The sequence below is a fragment of the Miscanthus floridulus genome, chromosome 9 (assembly GCF_019320115.1).
Source record: "Miscanthus floridulus cultivar M001 chromosome 9, ASM1932011v1, whole genome shotgun sequence".
In the NCBI taxonomy this organism is placed as follows: Eukaryota; Viridiplantae; Streptophyta; class Magnoliopsida; order Poales; family Poaceae; genus Miscanthus; species Miscanthus floridulus.
In genome coordinates, this window is record NC_089588.1 from 56,933,764 (window position 1) to 56,950,921 (window position 17,158).

The 17,158-nt window shown below is 41.7% G+C and overlaps 2 protein-coding genes and 1 long non-coding RNA gene across 3 annotated transcripts; all 3 read left to right on the forward strand.

Moving 5' to 3' along the window:
- Nucleotides 1-245: 245 nt before the first annotated feature.
- On the forward strand, nucleotides 246-7,317 carry LOC136484384 (uncharacterized). The gene is made up of 3 exons (XR_010765931.1): nucleotides 246-300; nucleotides 381-551; nucleotides 7,266-7,317. It is a non-coding gene; the product is annotated as an uncharacterized lncRNA (long non-coding RNA).
- On the forward strand, nucleotides 994-5,291 carry LOC136481970 (uncharacterized). Its single transcript, XM_066479234.1, has 6 exons — nucleotides 994-1,454; nucleotides 1,541-1,602; nucleotides 1,691-2,636; nucleotides 2,777-2,999; nucleotides 4,405-4,632; nucleotides 4,698-5,291. Exons 2-5 carry the CDS (start codon nucleotides 1,577-1,579, stop codon nucleotides 4,563-4,565), a joined length of 1,356 nt encoding a protein of 451 aa, XP_066335331.1. The 5' UTR covers nucleotides 994-1,454; nucleotides 1,541-1,576; the 3' UTR covers nucleotides 4,566-4,632; nucleotides 4,698-5,291.
- A 2,977-nt stretch (nucleotides 7,318-10,294) lies between the features above and the next one.
- On the forward strand, nucleotides 10,295-13,890 carry LOC136481971 (alcohol dehydrogenase 2-like). Its single transcript, XM_066479235.1, has 10 exons — nucleotides 10,295-10,514; nucleotides 10,830-10,966; nucleotides 11,078-11,124; nucleotides 12,060-12,385; nucleotides 12,487-12,569; nucleotides 12,686-12,761; nucleotides 12,878-12,939; nucleotides 13,025-13,120; nucleotides 13,238-13,399; nucleotides 13,520-13,890. Exons 1-10 carry the CDS (start codon nucleotides 10,481-10,483, stop codon nucleotides 13,634-13,636), a joined length of 1,140 nt encoding a protein of 379 aa, XP_066335332.1. The 5' UTR covers nucleotides 10,295-10,480; the 3' UTR covers nucleotides 13,637-13,890.
- Nucleotides 13,891-17,158: the final 3,268 nt, after the last annotated feature.

A 17,158-nucleotide genomic window follows, 5' to 3' on the forward strand; every position in this document is an offset into this window, starting at 1 on the left:
GGATCTAATTGTAAATTGAAATATTGAGCATGCAGCTTCAGCAATGTTTCATGCGAAACTTGCTTCTTTACAGATGATAAAATTGTTTCTGTTTACTCTGGGCATCTAACGGAGGGCAGCTCCTTCTGCGTCGTGAGGGTGGGAGGAGGCAAGAAGCATGGCAGGTACTGGCTTGGCGACAGCGTCGTCGACACGGCCACTACCCCCACTCTCTCCCAGATCCGAGCAAGCGACACGGGCTAGAGGCCGCCCATACGCCCACGGCCGACCAGTACACAGCACGCCATGCAGACTTTGCAGGTTATTACTCTTTTATTCGTCGTTCATTGTTTCTTACATACCTTTGATTTCCATCGTAACATTGGGGTGAAATTTTGTAGGCCGAGCTTGAAGAAGAGAGGAGGCAGAGAATAGCGTTGGAGGCGAAGATTGACGCTGATCGGCAGAGGCAGGAGCACATGTTTCAGTGGATGCACCATCTCGGCGCGAAGATGGGTGAACCTCTGCCACAAGCGCTATTCCTTCCTCCTCGTCCTCCTGAAGACACTCCTGTGAGTACATCTATCCCCAGTGCCGATTAGTCTTTAGCAATGGGAATGATGGGGTGATTTGCATCAAAGGTTACTCAGCTTGTTAATTTGCAATTTGCAGAGCTGCTAGTTCACTTCTGCCCCTTTTGCTTACCTTGGTTTGGGCATACAGTTCTGCCCCTTTCAGCCTGTGAGCATACAGTTCGCTGCAGCAGCTCTAGCTGCTTTACCTCTTAACATGTACGACTGTAGATAAAACTTGAAAAGTCACACTAATTAAGGCATACCACCTCGGATAGTACCTTTTGTCTACATTTTTTCCTCTAAAAAAAGGGGAAGATGGCATACTGTAACTGCGGCGTACTCTTGCCCCGGATTGAATCGGGCAATTTAATTTATTGCCACTCTTACGGTTGCCACTCCTCCAGTTGCCAGCGTTAAAAGTGCTCATACATATTTGCCACTGCATGCAATTCGTCTCCTACGGATTTGCCATTTTCGTCGACGTGTCGTGGCAGATGGACTCGCCAGCGTGGAAGGCAGCCTGGGAACCCTATTTGGGCGTGGCAAATGACCATATTGCCCCTCCTCCACCTCACGTTCTTTTCTGGGCCAGGCAAAGGACCGATCCTGGACCGAGAAGCCACCGACTCTACTCCAACTCACGCAGTGCCCTCTCCCTGAACCTCATGGCGGCGGCGGCAGACAAGCAGGAGGCGCCGGCGACCTCCCCGTCGGTGTAGCCAGGCCGGCCTCGGGCCGGGTCGCCACCCCCACTCCGGCTCCCGCCTCCATCCTCCTCTCCCCCATTTTTCTTCTGCCCGCGACGGCGGTCAAGGCAGTGGCGGCGGTCAAGTCAGTGGCGGCGGCCAGGAAGGGGGCGTGGCGTACTGTCCCCATTCTTCGACGCACGACGAGCAGTAGGTACGAATCGTGCTCCCCTGAACACCATTTCGCCCAAATCTGCTGAACCTAGGGTTTCAATCTTATTTTTGTTACATCCAATGTAGTCACACTGCGGTTATTGTTGATTCGTATGCATTAAGATGAAGGGGACTGGCTGCCCTCCTTGGTAAGTTCGAGCTTGCATGTGCTGTAGATTTTGGGATCCAGCAGTCCTTTCTTCTACATTTTTTTAATGTGCTTACGGTTCTGTCCAGGATTGATCCTAGAAATGCTTTTAGAATCCATGTTTGTGTTGATAAATACACAACCACTGGTGATTATGATGACAGTGTGGAAATGGTTCAGCAAGAGCATGATGTGTGGTTTGATCTTAGCACCCAGTGCTCCCTGTCTAAGTTTGTGGAAGAAATGAGGTCAAACATCATTTGGGGTAGGGATCAGCAGTTACTTGTTTGGGGTGTGGACAAAGACAGTGGGACAGAGTGGAAGGTTACTACTGACGAGCAGTTCATGGAGATGATAGAGGCCAGATGGGATGAGAAGGAAATGGATGTGAATTGTGAGGTGCTTAACAGGGATAAGGAATCATCTAGACAGCCTAGATGGGATGCAGGAAAGGCAAATGTGCCAAATGAGCATAGTGTTCATTCCACATCCGGTGTAACAGCAGAGCAAGCTAATGCTCAGGCTAATGTTGAATGCACTGATGATGCTTGTAGCAGTCCAGACCATACTAACTTAGATGATCGTGGAATTGATTGGTCAGCTTACACTATATTACAAGAGGAAGAATTAGATGGGGATGCCACTGTCTTAGTAGATGAGGACAAAATATATGAAGCCATGGGATTCAAAGCTGCAGATGATCTTGTAGATGATGGTGATGGTCCAGCCGAGATACCTGTGCCAGTCATTCCTCCTGAGTTTCAAGCAGAGATGGATGCAGCAGCTATGCCTGTTGATGATAATGCTGAGTTTGAGCCTTTGTATTTCTATGACAGAGATAATCCTGATATGTCTGTAGGCCAAATCTATCCATCAATGCCTGAATTTAGAATGGCAGTGAAACAACATTCTATAGTTAAAGAGTTTGAGTTGGGCACTGAAAAATCAGACAAAAAGAGGTTTAGGGGTTTCTGCAGATCTGGAGGATGCCAATGGATTATTAGAGCAAAAACTCAGATTGATGGCAGTGTCAGGGTATAATATGAACTTGCCATTGTTTTTTGAATAACTTGCCATTGTTTTTTAAATAACTTGCCATTGTTTTTTAATAAACATCTCTGTCATTGTTTTATATGTGAATTTTATATGTGACATTTGTCATTGTTCTTTTGCAGATACAAATAAACAAGAATACTCATACTTGTGCTTCTAGATCAAGAGTACTCAACAGGATGGCATCCCAGGCCTGGATTGCTGAGAGAGCAGTTCCTTTGCTTAGAGATGACCCCTCAATGGGGGCAAAGGCAGTCAGGAAGGAACTTGAGAAGCAATACAAGGTCAAGATCAACTACCAGACTTGCTGGTATGGTAGGCAGAGGGCTGCAGATAAGCTTTTTGGTAAGTGGGATGATTCTTTTGATTGGTTATATAGATTCAAAGCAGAGGTAGAGCTCAGGTCACCTGGAAGTGTGGTTGAGATAGACACTGTTCAAGTAGGAGATAAGGTTCACTTCAGTAGGTTTTTCTGTGCATTCAAAGCTCAGATTGATGGTTTTTTAGAGGGCTGCAGGCCATACATTAGCATAGATTCTACTCATCTTAATGGCCAGTGGAATGGTCAGTTGCCTTCAGCCAATGGTATAGATGGTCATAATTGGATGTTTCCAATAGCCTTTGGATTCTTTCAGTCTGAGACTAAGGAAAATTAGATTTGGTTCATGGAGCAGTTGGCTAAGGCACTTGGGCCAGTAGAGCATTTGGCCATCTGCACAGATGCCTGCAAGGGCCTAGAGGCTGCAGTTAAGCAAGTATTCCCCAGGGTAGAGCAGAGGGAATGCTTTAGGCATTTGATGGAGAACATGAAGAAGAGGTTCTATGGTTCCACCTATGCTGGTCAGTACATGTGGCCAGCAGCTAGAGCATACTCAGAGGAGAAGTTTGACAGGCTAATGGCAAAGGCTACTGTAGGAAGGTCAGACATTTGGCCTTGGTTAAATGAGCATCACAAACTAAAGTGGGCCAGAAGCAAGTTCTCAGAAGAAATTAAATGTGACTACATAAACAACAACCTGGCAGAGTCCTGGAATTCTTGGATCAAAGAGTTCAAAGACTTGCCATTAGACTCACTAGCTGATGCAATCAGGATCAAGACTCTGGAACTTTGGGAAAGGAGAAGGAAGATTTTGGTAGCCATGTCAGGGGACATTCTACCAGCTGTAATTCATCAGTTAAATGCTTCCAGCAAGGGACTTGGTCATCTAAAAGTGCTCAAAGGAAATCCTAGAGAAGCTGAAGTTGTTGTATGGTACCAGGGTGAGGAAATTAGAAGGCATGTGGTTTACCTTGAAGAGCAGAAGTGCACATGTAGGGAGTGGCAAGTTAGTGGCAAGCCTTGCTCACATGCTCTTGCAGTGATTACTGTTGAGAGGCAGCCAGACATGAGCAAATATGTGCATGAGGCATATAGTGTGAAGAAGTTGCAATCAGCTTATGCAGGAGTCATACCACACATAACTGACAAGCAACAATGGCCTAAAGTAGACAAGGGTTTCAAGGTTTCTCCACCTATGGTGAAGGACCCTAAACCACTAGGCAGGACCAAGAAGAATAGAACCCTAAGCTGTTTGGAGAGGTCAGGCAAACCAACAAGACAAGTGACATGTAAGGGCTGTGGTGAACTTGGCCATAGAGCAACTAGCTGGAGGTGTAGCCTCACAGGGACCAAGAAAAGGTATATTACATTTTCACTTCCTTTGTTTCTTGTCACACTTAATTACTAACTTTCACAAATATTTGTGTACAGGAAGAGGACCAAGAAGACAGCAACAAAGCCTGGAAGGAAGAAGCAAAAAACTATTGAAGATTCAGCAGAAGTGGGAGAGGAAACACCAAGAGCCAAGAGGGCAGCAGCAAGGGAGGCAAAGGTGGCGGCAGAAGCAGCAGGAGCAGCAAGAGAGGCAATAGCACAGCCGCCATGTTTGGCTCTTGTCCCAGTAGCAGCATCAATGGAGGCAGCCCCACCATGCCAGAGGTTTGTTGCCACCATTGACTTGACAAAAAACCATAAATACAAATCTAACTATTTGTTCAATGTAGGAGGTTGGACTTGGAGGAACCGGTGCCATTGGAGATAGTACCAGCAGCTGCTCCAAAGAAAATGACACCAAGGAAGAAACAACTAGCATCCAAGGTGAAGAAATCCACACCAACAAAGGCTGCCAACTAAGGCTTCTGTGTTGAATATTTTGCATGCGTTTTCTTTTCTGGATGGACATGTTATGTATGGACATGTATAACTAATGGCTATCATGTGCCACTACTTTAACGAAACTATTCAGTCATGGATCAATGACCTATTTTGTATGGCCATGTACCACTAATGGTTGTCATGTGCCACTGCTGTAAGAACTAATGTCAATGACCGTGGACCTTTTATGTATGGATCTATGCATGTTGTTGATCAGTTATGTATGTTGTTATGGTAATTTGTGGCAGTTTAAGCTTCCATTTTTCAGCATATATGCACCATGTTCCAGCATGTATTTTTCACCATGTTCCATATACATGTTCCATCAGTAGTACACAGGAGGAGTGGGGGTGAGAGAAGCTGCGAGAGTGCTGTGGGGTGCCTCTGACCCAACCGGGACCAGCCTGGGAACAAAAGAAAAGGGCGAGGGGCAGGAAGGTCATTTGCTAGGCCCAAACAGGCCTCCCAGGCTGCCTTCCACGCTGGCGAGTTCATCTGGCATGACACGTCGGCGAAAATGGCAAATCCGTAGGAGGCGAATTGCATGCAGTGGCAAATATGTATGAGCACTTTTAACACTGGCAACTAGAGGAGTGGCAACCGTAAGAGTGGCAATAAATTAAATTGCCCGATTGAATCTGTCTAGATGGCATTACAAATTTTGAGCTGAACGCTACGACCTGGATTTTGGTGTATGAAAGTGTCATGATTCTTTTGGCTTAACTGGGGAGGCCCCTGACCAGGAGGCCACGCGCCACCGCTAGGCTAGCCAGCCCCCTATCTGCAACTCCGACTGAGGAGCAACATCCATGCATCATATGCCCCTTGGCCTGACATCTGTGCCAGTCCACAAATGAGAGAGCTAGGGGAATTGAATCTAAAGAGAGGACAAAGACAAGGGCGAAAAGGTCATTCCCCTCACCTTGTATCTCCAGATCTTAAATGACCGCAATTTATAATGGTACCTAGAAAAGTTCGGTTTTTATGGTGCAAACTGGCCAATGCCATGTTTCGCTACCACAGAGCAGGAAAAAGCCAACAGAAAAAATATAAACCGACAGGAAAAAGCTCTAGTCTGGTAGTGTTTCTTTGATGTTTCACTGCAAAATTTGCCTTTATTAATTGGTTAGGTTCTGACTTTGTATAGGTGATCATACTTTCTAGACTTATTTCAGGGAAATAGAAGTCAGTAGACAATAATGTGGCCGTTGAGTGAGACGTACCGCCTCTATAAAATATCTCACAAAATCCGATGTACTACTAATAAAACAGGTGTTAAGTTTTTGAACATGGAGAATGGCGGTGGTAGCCGACCTGCACTATAAGGACTTGTTTGGATCAATTTTACATTACTAGAATCTGAACTATGAATGAGATTATAATAATCTAGATTATGAATTATGATAATCTAGCTAGGTTGTTTGTATCCTTGGGGTTTATTATAGGTTCTGGATTACAAAATTTGTAAGAAACAACAGTGTGAGAAAAAAAAGAATAAAGCTAGACTGACTGGAATATATAGAAGGAAAGAAAAAAATACCCGTAACCGGCCGGTCATACTGTATACGGCCTATCATATAAGTCGTTTCTCGTCTTCATAATTGCCTCTTGGCCTCGGCCGCTAGTTTAAATTTACACTTGAATTTGCAGTTTGCTTGCCTGAACAAAACTCTCTGATGCATTGAACCACACTTCGCAGTGGTTGACTAGAGATTAGTGTCATATATCAATATATATCTGGCATTCTTATAGTAAATGTTTTTCTTACAAATATTTGTGTGCAACTTGAGAATACTTTAGAGAAGCACCACCAAATGCGTGTCAAGGTCGTTCAAGTTGCATGGACCAGCCGACCAGTCATGTAGTAGTAACCCAGCAGGCTAGCTAATAGGTGGCTACTGGCCGGCTAGTACAAGTTATTCTTTAACAGAAGAAAATGTTCTTTAGTTATGATTTGCACCATTATGTTTCTTATGATGAGATCTATAGAACTAGACCCATGATGCCTATATTTTGGAATATACTTTATATAATGGTAACTTATGTTCTACATAGAGTAGCTACTTAGGTAATAGCTTGTCACTTGCTCAAAATATAACTTGCTAGATGCTTTGAAATTAAACTTGCCACACACAAGGTCATTCTTTTAGTTAGTTTAGTGAGTTATGAGTTTCATTTTTTTCAATTTTCCTTTTATTTTAATGAGTTATTAGTTTCATTTTGTTGTTTTCTTTTCAGTTTAATGAGTTATGGGTGTCATTTTTTTAATTTCTGTTTTCCATTTAGTCTCAGTTGTTAATTTCAGTTTTATTTTTCGTTGCCCATTTCAGTTTCAGTTTTATGTATTCTTTGTGCAGTTTCAGTTTCAGTTCCATTTAGCTTCTCCAGAGAATTAATCTTATCTATTCTTTGTGCAGGGTCAATCGGCGGCATCAAACGATGTACCTCATGACCCACCGCAGCAGTCGCCGTGGTCTAATTGATGATTTGCTTCTTTTCATGTGTTGAACTTATTCCTTGTGTTGCACTTATGCTTGTAATGCACTTGTGGTGGATACTTTAAACTCGAACCTTATGTTGGTATTGTGGTATGACATTTGTGTACCATTGTGGATTATTGTGATGTATGTGATATGTGGAGATGATATATATATGTGATATATGTGCTGTGTAATATATCTGTGCTGTGAAACATATCTGTGCTGTAATATATATATGTGCTGTGAAATGTAATGCAAAAATAAAAAAAATACACATTTCTGACGCTTTGCCGAGTGTTATGACCAAGACACTCGGCAAAGCAAACACAATTTGCCGAGTGTTATCACCAAGACACTCGGCCAAAAGCTATTTTTAAAAAAACCAAATACTGTTCGAAAAATGTTTGCCGAGTGTCTTACAGTGCGACACTCGGCATATGTTTATGATTTGCCGAGTGTAGCACTCGGCGAAAAGGATTTTTAAAAAACCCAAATACTGTTCGAAAAATATTTGCCGAGTGTCTAACAGTTCGACACTCGGCATATGTTTATAATTTGCCGAGTGCAGCACTCGGCGAAAAGGATTTTAAAAAAACCCAAATACTGTTTGAAAAAGTTTATCGAGTGTCTAACAGTGACACACTCGGCATATGTTTATCATTTGCCGAGTGCAACACTCGGCGAAAAGGAATTCTAAAAACCAAAATATTTTAAAAAAAATATAAAACAAATATTTGCCGAGTGCCTTGCCGTTTGACACTCGGCGAAGTTGATGTTAACGGCGGGTTTGGCGTTACGACTGTTTCTTTTCGCTGAGAGCTAAACTGCACACGGCAAAATGTTTGCCGAGTGCCCGATAAATGGCACTCGACAAAATTGACTTTGCCGGTACTGTTTATGGCGAGTGCTGTTCACCGAGTGTTACACTCGGTGAACAGTTTGCCGAGTGTTTTCGGTAGTTTGCCGAGTGTTTCGGGCACTCGGCAAACTCAAGGAGTCCGGTAGTGATTGGGGTGTTTGATTCTTAAATCGCTCATAAAATTCATGTCACATCGAATGTTTACATACAAATAAGGAGCATTATATATAGATTAATTACAAAACCAATTATATAGATAGAGGTTAATTTGCGAGATGATTTTTTAAGCTTAATTAATCTATCATTAGCATATGTTTACTGTAGCACCACGCTGTCAAATCATAGACTAATTAGGCTTAAAAGATTCGTCTCGTAAATTAGTCGCAAGTTGTGCAATTAGTTTCGTAATTAGTCTATATTTAATACTTCATACATATATAAAACATTCGATGTGACAGAAATTTTATGAGCGCCAAGCCCAGCACCGATCCACAAATTCACCATTCCTCGCTGGCGCAACATCATCATATACCGAATCATGATGCAGGAGCAGGAATATCCTGTCTCAATCTTTTTTATCGTCAGACAGATGATGCATGAAAAATCATTCGACTACACCTAGATTTCTTCTAAAATATACTTCACTTTGATTTTATTTTAAGCTAAACTTGTTTAATTTTGACCAAAATTATAATGCAAGTATATTTGCAAAATGTGTTTCTTTAAATCTTTAGATGTTAGTATTTTTTTAATATTTTTTAGTAAATTTAGAGAAGTTTCACTTAGAAAAAAAAAGCGAATGGATAGACTATTTTATTGATCAGATTAAGGGGGTGTTTGGACCACTAAATTTTAGTTCATGTCACATCGAAAATTTGGATACTAATACATACAATAATTACAAAACTAATTGCATAAATGAAAGCTAATCGTGAGATGAATCCATTAAGCCTAACTAGTCTATGATTAGCGAACGTGATGCTACAGTAAACATATGCTAATCATGAATTAATTAGGCTTAATAAATTTGCCTCGCGAATTAGTCACGGCTTATGCAATTAGTTTTATAATTAGCTCATGTTTAGTTCTAATTGATATCCAAACTTCCGATGTGACCCGGGCTAAACTTTAGCTAGTGGATAAAAAAAACCTAAAATCCTACTTAGCCATGAAATATTTTAGAGCCAATAATCATGACCAATTGAAATATTCATTCCATACTCCAGTATAATCTATGTATATCCATGATGTTCTTTACTTAATAAACCATTGAATAATTATTAAATCGTTGAATATTGAGTGTTGAATGAGCATCAGTGTTGATCGTAGTTATTAGTATCTTGACTAATTTAGTGAATGTTAAGTAAGTCATTGTTGTGGATACATGTTTTCCTAGAAGTGGTATATGTATTTGAGTACTTTGTATATTCATAAAATTTTTCTTTAATTAAATGTTTTTGTGCATAATTAGTTAATAATTTTCATTTTTTTACAAATACCGGTAAATTAAATAGCCTTCGTTGTACGCTTATAGCTTGTTATTGCTTTCGGAGAAGAATGCAGCTATGTATTGTAGCCTGCTGTTTACAAAATGGTACCTCCTCCATTATAAATTATAAGACGTTTTTGAGTTTTTTAGATATATAAAATTTGTTATACACTAAGATATGCATTATATATGGATACATGTAATAGAAACAATTTATCTAGAAAAATCAATATTTCTTATAATTTAGAATTTTTTCCTGAGGTCTCTCGTTGTTTGTTGTAATTCTTTTTTTTCTTGTTCCTATTTACTTGTCTAATAAAAATTCGGTAAACCTCTTGCCGCTTTTCTAATTTTTTTTCTCCTGAGACCAGCTTATAATTTGGAATTTGGAATTGAGGAAAAGTAGTACTAACTACTGTCATGTCTACTGGAGGGCATGGAAAACCGTAAACAAGAAACCGCCGGAGGCAGAAACCGGCGGGGCCAAGGCTGTCTCGCGGAGGTCGGGAAAGCGGAAAGCGGAAAGCGGCGGCGGACACTCCCCGGTTTCTCCCGCGACTAAAAAACATCCGAGCCTTTCTTCCCCCAACTTGCGCCGCTACAGTCCAGGCGCTGTCGTTGCCTCGCTGTTAGTCCTAGACCACTATATATACAGTACTCGTCCCCGCTTTCTTCCTCGCTAACTTCTGATCATCAACCAAGTGTAAAGGGTGCGAAGAAGCAGTAGCAAAAGGATTCGATTCTCGTGTTCTTCGAGTGGTCCATCGAGCTTCGGGAGAGAGACAGAAAGAGGGACAGCAAGCTATGGCGACCGCAGGGAAGGTGATCAAGTGCAAAGGTACGTCTTCTACTTCTGCCTTTCGTGATGGCTAATCATCGGATTGATTTGGTTGTCGGGGCATGTTTAGATTGCAAAAAATTTCAGCTTGATGAATAGTAGCACTTTCGTCTTATTTGGTAAATATTGTCTAATCGTGGACCAACTAAGCTCAAAAGATTCATCTCGTAATTTCCAACTAAACTGTATAATTAGTTATTTTTTTTACCTACATTTAATGCTCCATGCAAGCGGCTAAAAATTGATGGGATGGAAAGAGAGTGAAAAAACTTGGAATTTGAAGGTGATCTAAACAAGGCCTTGGATTCCCTGCAGCCGCCGTGGCGTGGGAGGCCGGCAAGCCGCTGTCCATCGAGGAGGTGGAGGTGGCGCCGCCACAGGCCATGGAGGTGCGTGTCAAGATCCTCTACACCGCGCTCTGCCACACCGACGTCTACTTCTGGGAGGCCAAGGTAGTATATCTGTGTGTGTGTCTCTCTCTCTCTCTCCTCGCTGCTGCTTCTTGACCTCCATGCATTTGTCTAACTTTGTGTGATTTTCTGGCTGAATCTTGTTTTGTGCAGGGGCAAACTCCGGTGTTCCCGAGGATCTTAGGACACGAAGCGGGAGGGTATGCACTTGCCTTCTTCTCCCTGTCCTGTTCTCTGTGTGTGTGTTTGAGGAAACCTGTCCTGCTGTGTTGGGGGTGTTTGGTTCCATGGATTAAATTTTAGTCCATGTCATATCGGATGTTCGGATGCTATTTAGGAGAACTAAATATGAGTTAATTACCCTAGAACTAATTACATAGATGGAGACTAATTTACGAGACGAATTTATTAAGCCTAATTAATCCGCCATTAGCACATATTTACTGTAGCACCACATTGTCAAATCATGGACTAATTAGGCTTAAAAAATTCGTCTCACAAATTAGCCACAATCTGTGCAATTAGTTATTTTTTTCGTCTATATTTAATACTTCATGCATGTGTCCAAACATCCGATGGGACAGGGGCTAAAATTTTCCTATAGGAACCAAACACCCCCTTACTGTTTTCTACTTCTTGCACTGAGCTCATCACTTATTTCCACTATATTTTTTTTAGTTGTGCGCTTCTACTAGTTTTAGTGCTTCGATTCTAAATGTAGCTAGTCAATTCATTTCGAGCACTGTTTTGGCAGTGGGTTTGAGATCCATTACTAAAGAAAGCAAGTGTGCATGTTTTATTGAATTGGATATAAAGCATCAAGTAAAGCCTCATGTGCAGATTCAAGGAACACGAAGTCAGTCATGACACAAGCACACACACATAATTAGCCTTTTCTTAGGATAATGTTTTTTTACATATATGTATTCGTTTTTTTTCTTAGACTGACAGAGACAAGTACATGATTCATTTCTTGAAACATCTCGGTTGACTAATTTTGCATATATAGAGAGGTCGATTCTGTTGAAGTGGGATGTTGATAGCATTTTAATGAATATTATTATTCACACTCCTAATACTAGTCCAAGCTGTCTAATAAATCCATTTCGTTCCAAACTAATAACTCTCCTCGCAGCATCGTGGAGAGCGTTGGGGAGGGTGTGACCGAGCTCGCACCAGGCGACCATGTCCTCCCGGTGTTCACCGGCGAGTGCAAGGAGTGTGCTCACTGCAAGTCGGAGGAGAGCAACATGTGTGACCTCCTCAGGATCAACGTCGACCGGGGCGTGATGATCGGCGATGGAAAGTCCCGCTTCACCATCAACGGACAGCCTATCTTCCACTTCGTTGGGACATCCACCTTCAGCGAGTACACCGTCATCCATGTCGGCTGCCTCGCCAAGATCAACCCCGAGGCGCCTCTCGACAAAGTTTGTATTCTCAGCTGTGGTATCTCAACTGGTAAGATGCATGCATGGTCCTTGATTCAGTCATATATTTCCCAAGGAATATCATGTTTTAGCAGGATGGCTTACTGATTCCTTGTCATTGCTTTGGTGCAGGTCTTGGCGCAACACTGAATGTGGCAAAACCAGTAAAGGGTTCGACGGTGGCGATTTTCGGTCTTGGGGCTGTAGGCCTTGCTGTAAGTGCTGGCTGCGTTCAGAGTTTTTCAGCATCGATCTGACAAGTACTCGTGTCGTGCGACATAATGGGATTATGATTGGACTGAATCTCTGTACTACATTTGCACGTGATCAGGCTATGGAAGGTGCTAGACTGGCTGGGGCATCAAGGATCTTCGGTGTGGACATCAACCCAGCAAAATACGAGCAAGGTACTTTTACAATCCACTGTCACCTTATTATGTGTATAATGTCAGTTTGGTCCTTGTATGGTTCTTGATGCTGATGGTACACTGAACTTACCAACGTGTTCCATTTTCTTTTTCAGCTAAGAAATTTGGCTGCACTGATTTCGTTAATCCCAAGGACCACGACAAGCCAGTGCAGGAGGTTTGTGTTTCTTTTGTTCTGATGAGTATACTGAATTTGACTCTTTGTGTATCTGATATCCACTGCTCTTATATCGCTGTTGCAGGTACTCATTGAGCTGACCAACGGCGGTGTGGACCGCAGCGTGGAGTGCACCGGCAACGTCAACGCCATGATATCTGCCTTCGAATGTGTCCACGACGTATGTCCTTGTCCTCATCCAACCAGCTGATTCTTCTGTAATTCTATCACCATTTGCTTTCAGACTGAATGGGATCCTGAAACGGGCGGCGCTCTGAATTGTGAATTGTAAATGCAGGGATGGGGTGTCGCCGTGCTGGTGGGTGTGCCACACAAGGACGCTGAATTCAAGACACACCCAATGAACTTCCTGAACGAGAGGACCCTGAAGGGAACCTTCTTCGGCAACTACAAACCACGCACTGACCTGCCCAATGTGGTTGAGCTTTACATGAAGAAGGTAAATGCAATCAAAGTGTGGTATTTCTTCGGTAGCCTTGTTACTTGTGCTTTGCTGAAATTGCTATGCTCCCAAACGTCCGCTTGCTCATGCTACAACTCTGCCTGTTTGTGCGCACAGGAGCTGGAGGTGGAGAAGTTCATCACGCACAGCGTGCCGTTCGCAGAGATCAACAAGGCATTCGACCTGATGGCCAAGGGGGAGGGCATCCGCTGCATCATCCGCATGGAGAACTAGATTGCTTTTTCCTGGTTGTCTGGTCTGGGTTGGGTTAATAAAGGGGCCAGTGTCCTCCGTGGATGTGGAGCCACGCTTGTGTGTATCACGTCCAGTTTGGCCTTAGTCAATCAGTAGAGTAGCTTGCACTTCCGGTGTCTGTAATTATCTATGGGCATCAGAGTCTCGCGAACTTCTCGGCGTAATATATGGTCTGGTACCACTATGAGTTTCATTCACTCTACCAATGTGTTGTGGTTCACCACTTGCGGTGATGCTGCTTTGGTTGTGTTTGATTCTGTTTGTCTGTAAATCCGTAGAATTTTATCTGAAGTATGGTGGAAGTACTAGTGTGTTCCTTTGGACGGCGCCAGGCAATAAACAAGATCCCTTCAGAGCTTCTAAGGACCTGTTTGGGGTTGTCAGTTGTCACCTTGTGCAGATCTCTTACAGTTTTCAATTTCTAGTTGATCAATGCAAGGTTATGTAGCAAGTAGCAGTAATACGATGTAGAATCTGCAATTTGGGCAGGCAGAAAGGTGCTCTTTTGGCCGAAATTAAATACATACTTATTATGATGAATTAGAAATCAATAAATCATAGCCACGCATGTCACAATATTTAGAAATGGAACGCAGGCACTGAAGGTTGAGTCATACAGAAGCAGTGAAGAACGCATTTTGTCTTCCGTTCTGACTAGAGCAGAGTATAATATTTAGCTGCAAATGGTGTTGGGAAATTGAGTGTTTCTTATATATATCTCAATGGATAACACTCGAGATCGCGAATAATTACAGAATTACAAAACAAAAAAAAACACACCAAGAGGAGTAATCACTCAATCGAGGAATTCAGAGATCGCGACTAATTACAGAATTACTACCAAAAAAAACCAAGAGGAGTAATTAATACTAATTCAATCGAGGAATTCAGAGCAAGCCGGTGCGAGAGTGGAAGGGGAACTAATGCACAACGATCGGTGGAGCCCTGTCACCATCCCGTCTCTTCCTCCTCTCCTTGTCCTTAACCCCTGCTGCTGCTCCCTGCTCGCCTCCCTTGTTCATCTTCTCCTCACTTGCCGCCCGCTTCTGCTGCCGCTGCTTAGCCTCTGGATCACCTCCCGATTGCTTACCGGCAGACCGCACAGCGGCGACAGCGGCGGCGGCGGCGCGGCAGCATCCTCCCAAGAAGCCCAGCACCATGATTGTTGGCCGACGACAGAGCGATGTTTCGATCGACGATGTTTTTCCTCAGCTCGATCTTAGGTCGGCCTTCACTCTCCTCAGCCGATCGATCACCTCCTGATGGCTATTGCGTTTGAGCTCTGGTGGTCTACGTGTTGCTCCGATGTTCTTTGTGCTGTGTCTCTGAGCGGCAGCTGTATTTATAGGAGGCCGGTGCCGACGATCGAGTTGCGTGATGGGCCGGGGTGCTTTTGTTGCTGCGGTCGGAGATACTACTACTAAAATAGTTTATTTATTTATCGAGTGGTGTGGCGGAAATAAACGAGAGAGAGGAACTTTCTCGTGGCGTGGCATCGTGGTAGAGGAGATGATCGAGGACGGACGGCGCTGTCAGGTGAAAACGACCACTCGTGCAGTGGGTTCGTTAACCTGCCACTGTGTGACACATGGCACGTGCTACTAGTACAGTACTAACTCCGTCCAAAAAAAATATGTAATTACAAGATCCGTGCCAATTAAACTGATTTAAGTTTGATTAAATTTATAGTAAATAGTATTAGTATTTGTGTCTTCAAATAATTTTTTATGAGAATATATTCTAAAACTAATCTAATAATACTTATTTTGTATTATAAATGTTAGTATTTTTTATATATAAATTTAGTCAAAGTTTAAATTCTTTGACTTCTCGAAAGATGAGAATTGCATTCTTTCGGAAATGTCAGGCGCCTTGTAAGATACGTAGTACTTTGCTTTGGTTTAGTTATTGTATCTGTCTATCTGACGGTTTCATTCGGCCAGATCTCGGCCGTATTGTGAGATTTCTTTACTGCGTTACTCCTGTTCAAATTTTACAACCACTAGTTTTTGTTGTACTAGCATATCTGTATGTGACGTAGTATTATTATTATGAAACCAAATTTTAGATGTTCTTTTTTTTAATTGTTTTTTGAAGTGCGGCGGGCCCTGGATTCTGGCTTCTGTGCATGGGTATGTGGAGTAGCCCGAATTTGATTTGTCGGTGCAAATTTGAACGTCCGCACAAATGATTAATTCATCATGCTAGACACTACAGAGAGCGAAGGAGTACTATGTTGCAATCTCTACGCGGTCATTTTCTTTTTGTGAACTTCGAAGAAATTTCCTCATCTCATTCCTCGCATGCAAAATACTCCTAGTATTCCTTTCTACCGTAGCTCACAACTCGGTTTGACTTTGGCCGTGCCGAAGGAATACAGCAGCATCAGCAGTCAGCAGTGCGTGGGAGTAGGATTCCAGCTGAAGCCTGTGTGCGTGCTCCCCATCGATCCCAAAATCTCCACGAACATCCTTCATCAGCACAAGGAAATGTCAGCAACTCCACTATAAATGGGACTATCTTACTATTACTAGTTAGAGGCCCCAACGAAGACATCACATTAATTCTCACCAGACACGCCAGGAAAAAAAATCCTAGAAATTTCCATAATAATCATAAACATCTAGCCTTTGATTTAGCAGACTCTAATCATCATCACCAATAATGGCCATTGGATCTGTAGTTTATTAAAAAATTATCTACCATTGCCATTATGAAAAATACATAAAGTAACCGCCTAATTTTGCATGTAAATTACCCACCTCTGCCATTACAAAAGATAATTCAAAATAACCCCGTAAGTTTGCATCTAAATTATCCACCTTGGTCATTATGAAACATAATTTAAAATAACCTCCTAACATTGCGTGTAAATTACCTAACTTTGTCATTATGAAAGATAATTTAATCCTCGAACTTTGTATCTAAATTACCCAAATATACCTTTATGAAAGATAATTTAAAATAACTCATAATGATTTTATAAATATCGACCATTATCATTATGAAAGATAATGCAAAGTAATATTCTAAGTTTTCATTTAACATATACATATATGTCATTGTGAAAGATAATATAAGGTATTATCTTTATATTTGTAGGTACCTTAGTCATTATAAAAAATAAACAAAAATCTCTGAAATCTACACTTAAATACTAATATATATTACTAAAAAATAAAACAATATCCATAAAGTACAATACATATATACATATTTCTAATTCACAGACGTTTATAATCATGAAATAAAATAATTACAATGCTATATTCCACCATGTATATCAAATAAACATGTATACATTAGGATAAATAATCATTTTAACAACTTATGAAACATGGAAAAAATGTTCACTTAACAAACCACGTCGCAATAACACTTTATATTTATACTCCATGATAATAAATTTCATAAATTATTATTTTAAATGAGTTTATATATTTTTACTAAAACATTATGTCATATCAATATTATTAATTTAATTTTATGCACACTATGGTA

Bases quoted from the DNA above. Each gene is read 5' to 3' on its own strand.
- LOC136481970 (XM_066479234.1), top strand. From the start codon at position 1,577: ATGAAGGGGACTGGCTGCCCTCCTTG. The intron at 1,603-1,690 runs GTAAGTTCGAGC...GGTTCTGTCCAG, and splicing joins GGGACTGGCTGCCCTCCTTG to GATTGATCCTAGAAATGCTT. The intron at 2,637-2,776 runs GTATAATATGAA...GTTCTTTTGCAG, and splicing joins AGATTGATGGCAGTGTCAGG to ATACAAATAAACAAGAATAC.
- LOC136481971 (XM_066479235.1), top strand. From the start codon at position 10,481: ATGGCGACCGCAGGGAAGGTGATCAAGTGCAAAG. The intron at 10,515-10,829 runs GTACGTCTTCTA...GATTCCCTGCAG, and splicing joins GAAGGTGATCAAGTGCAAAG to CCGCCGTGGCGTGGGAGGCC. The intron at 12,386-12,486 runs GTAAGATGCATG...GCTTTGGTGCAG, and splicing joins CAGCTGTGGTATCTCAACTG to GTCTTGGCGCAACACTGAAT.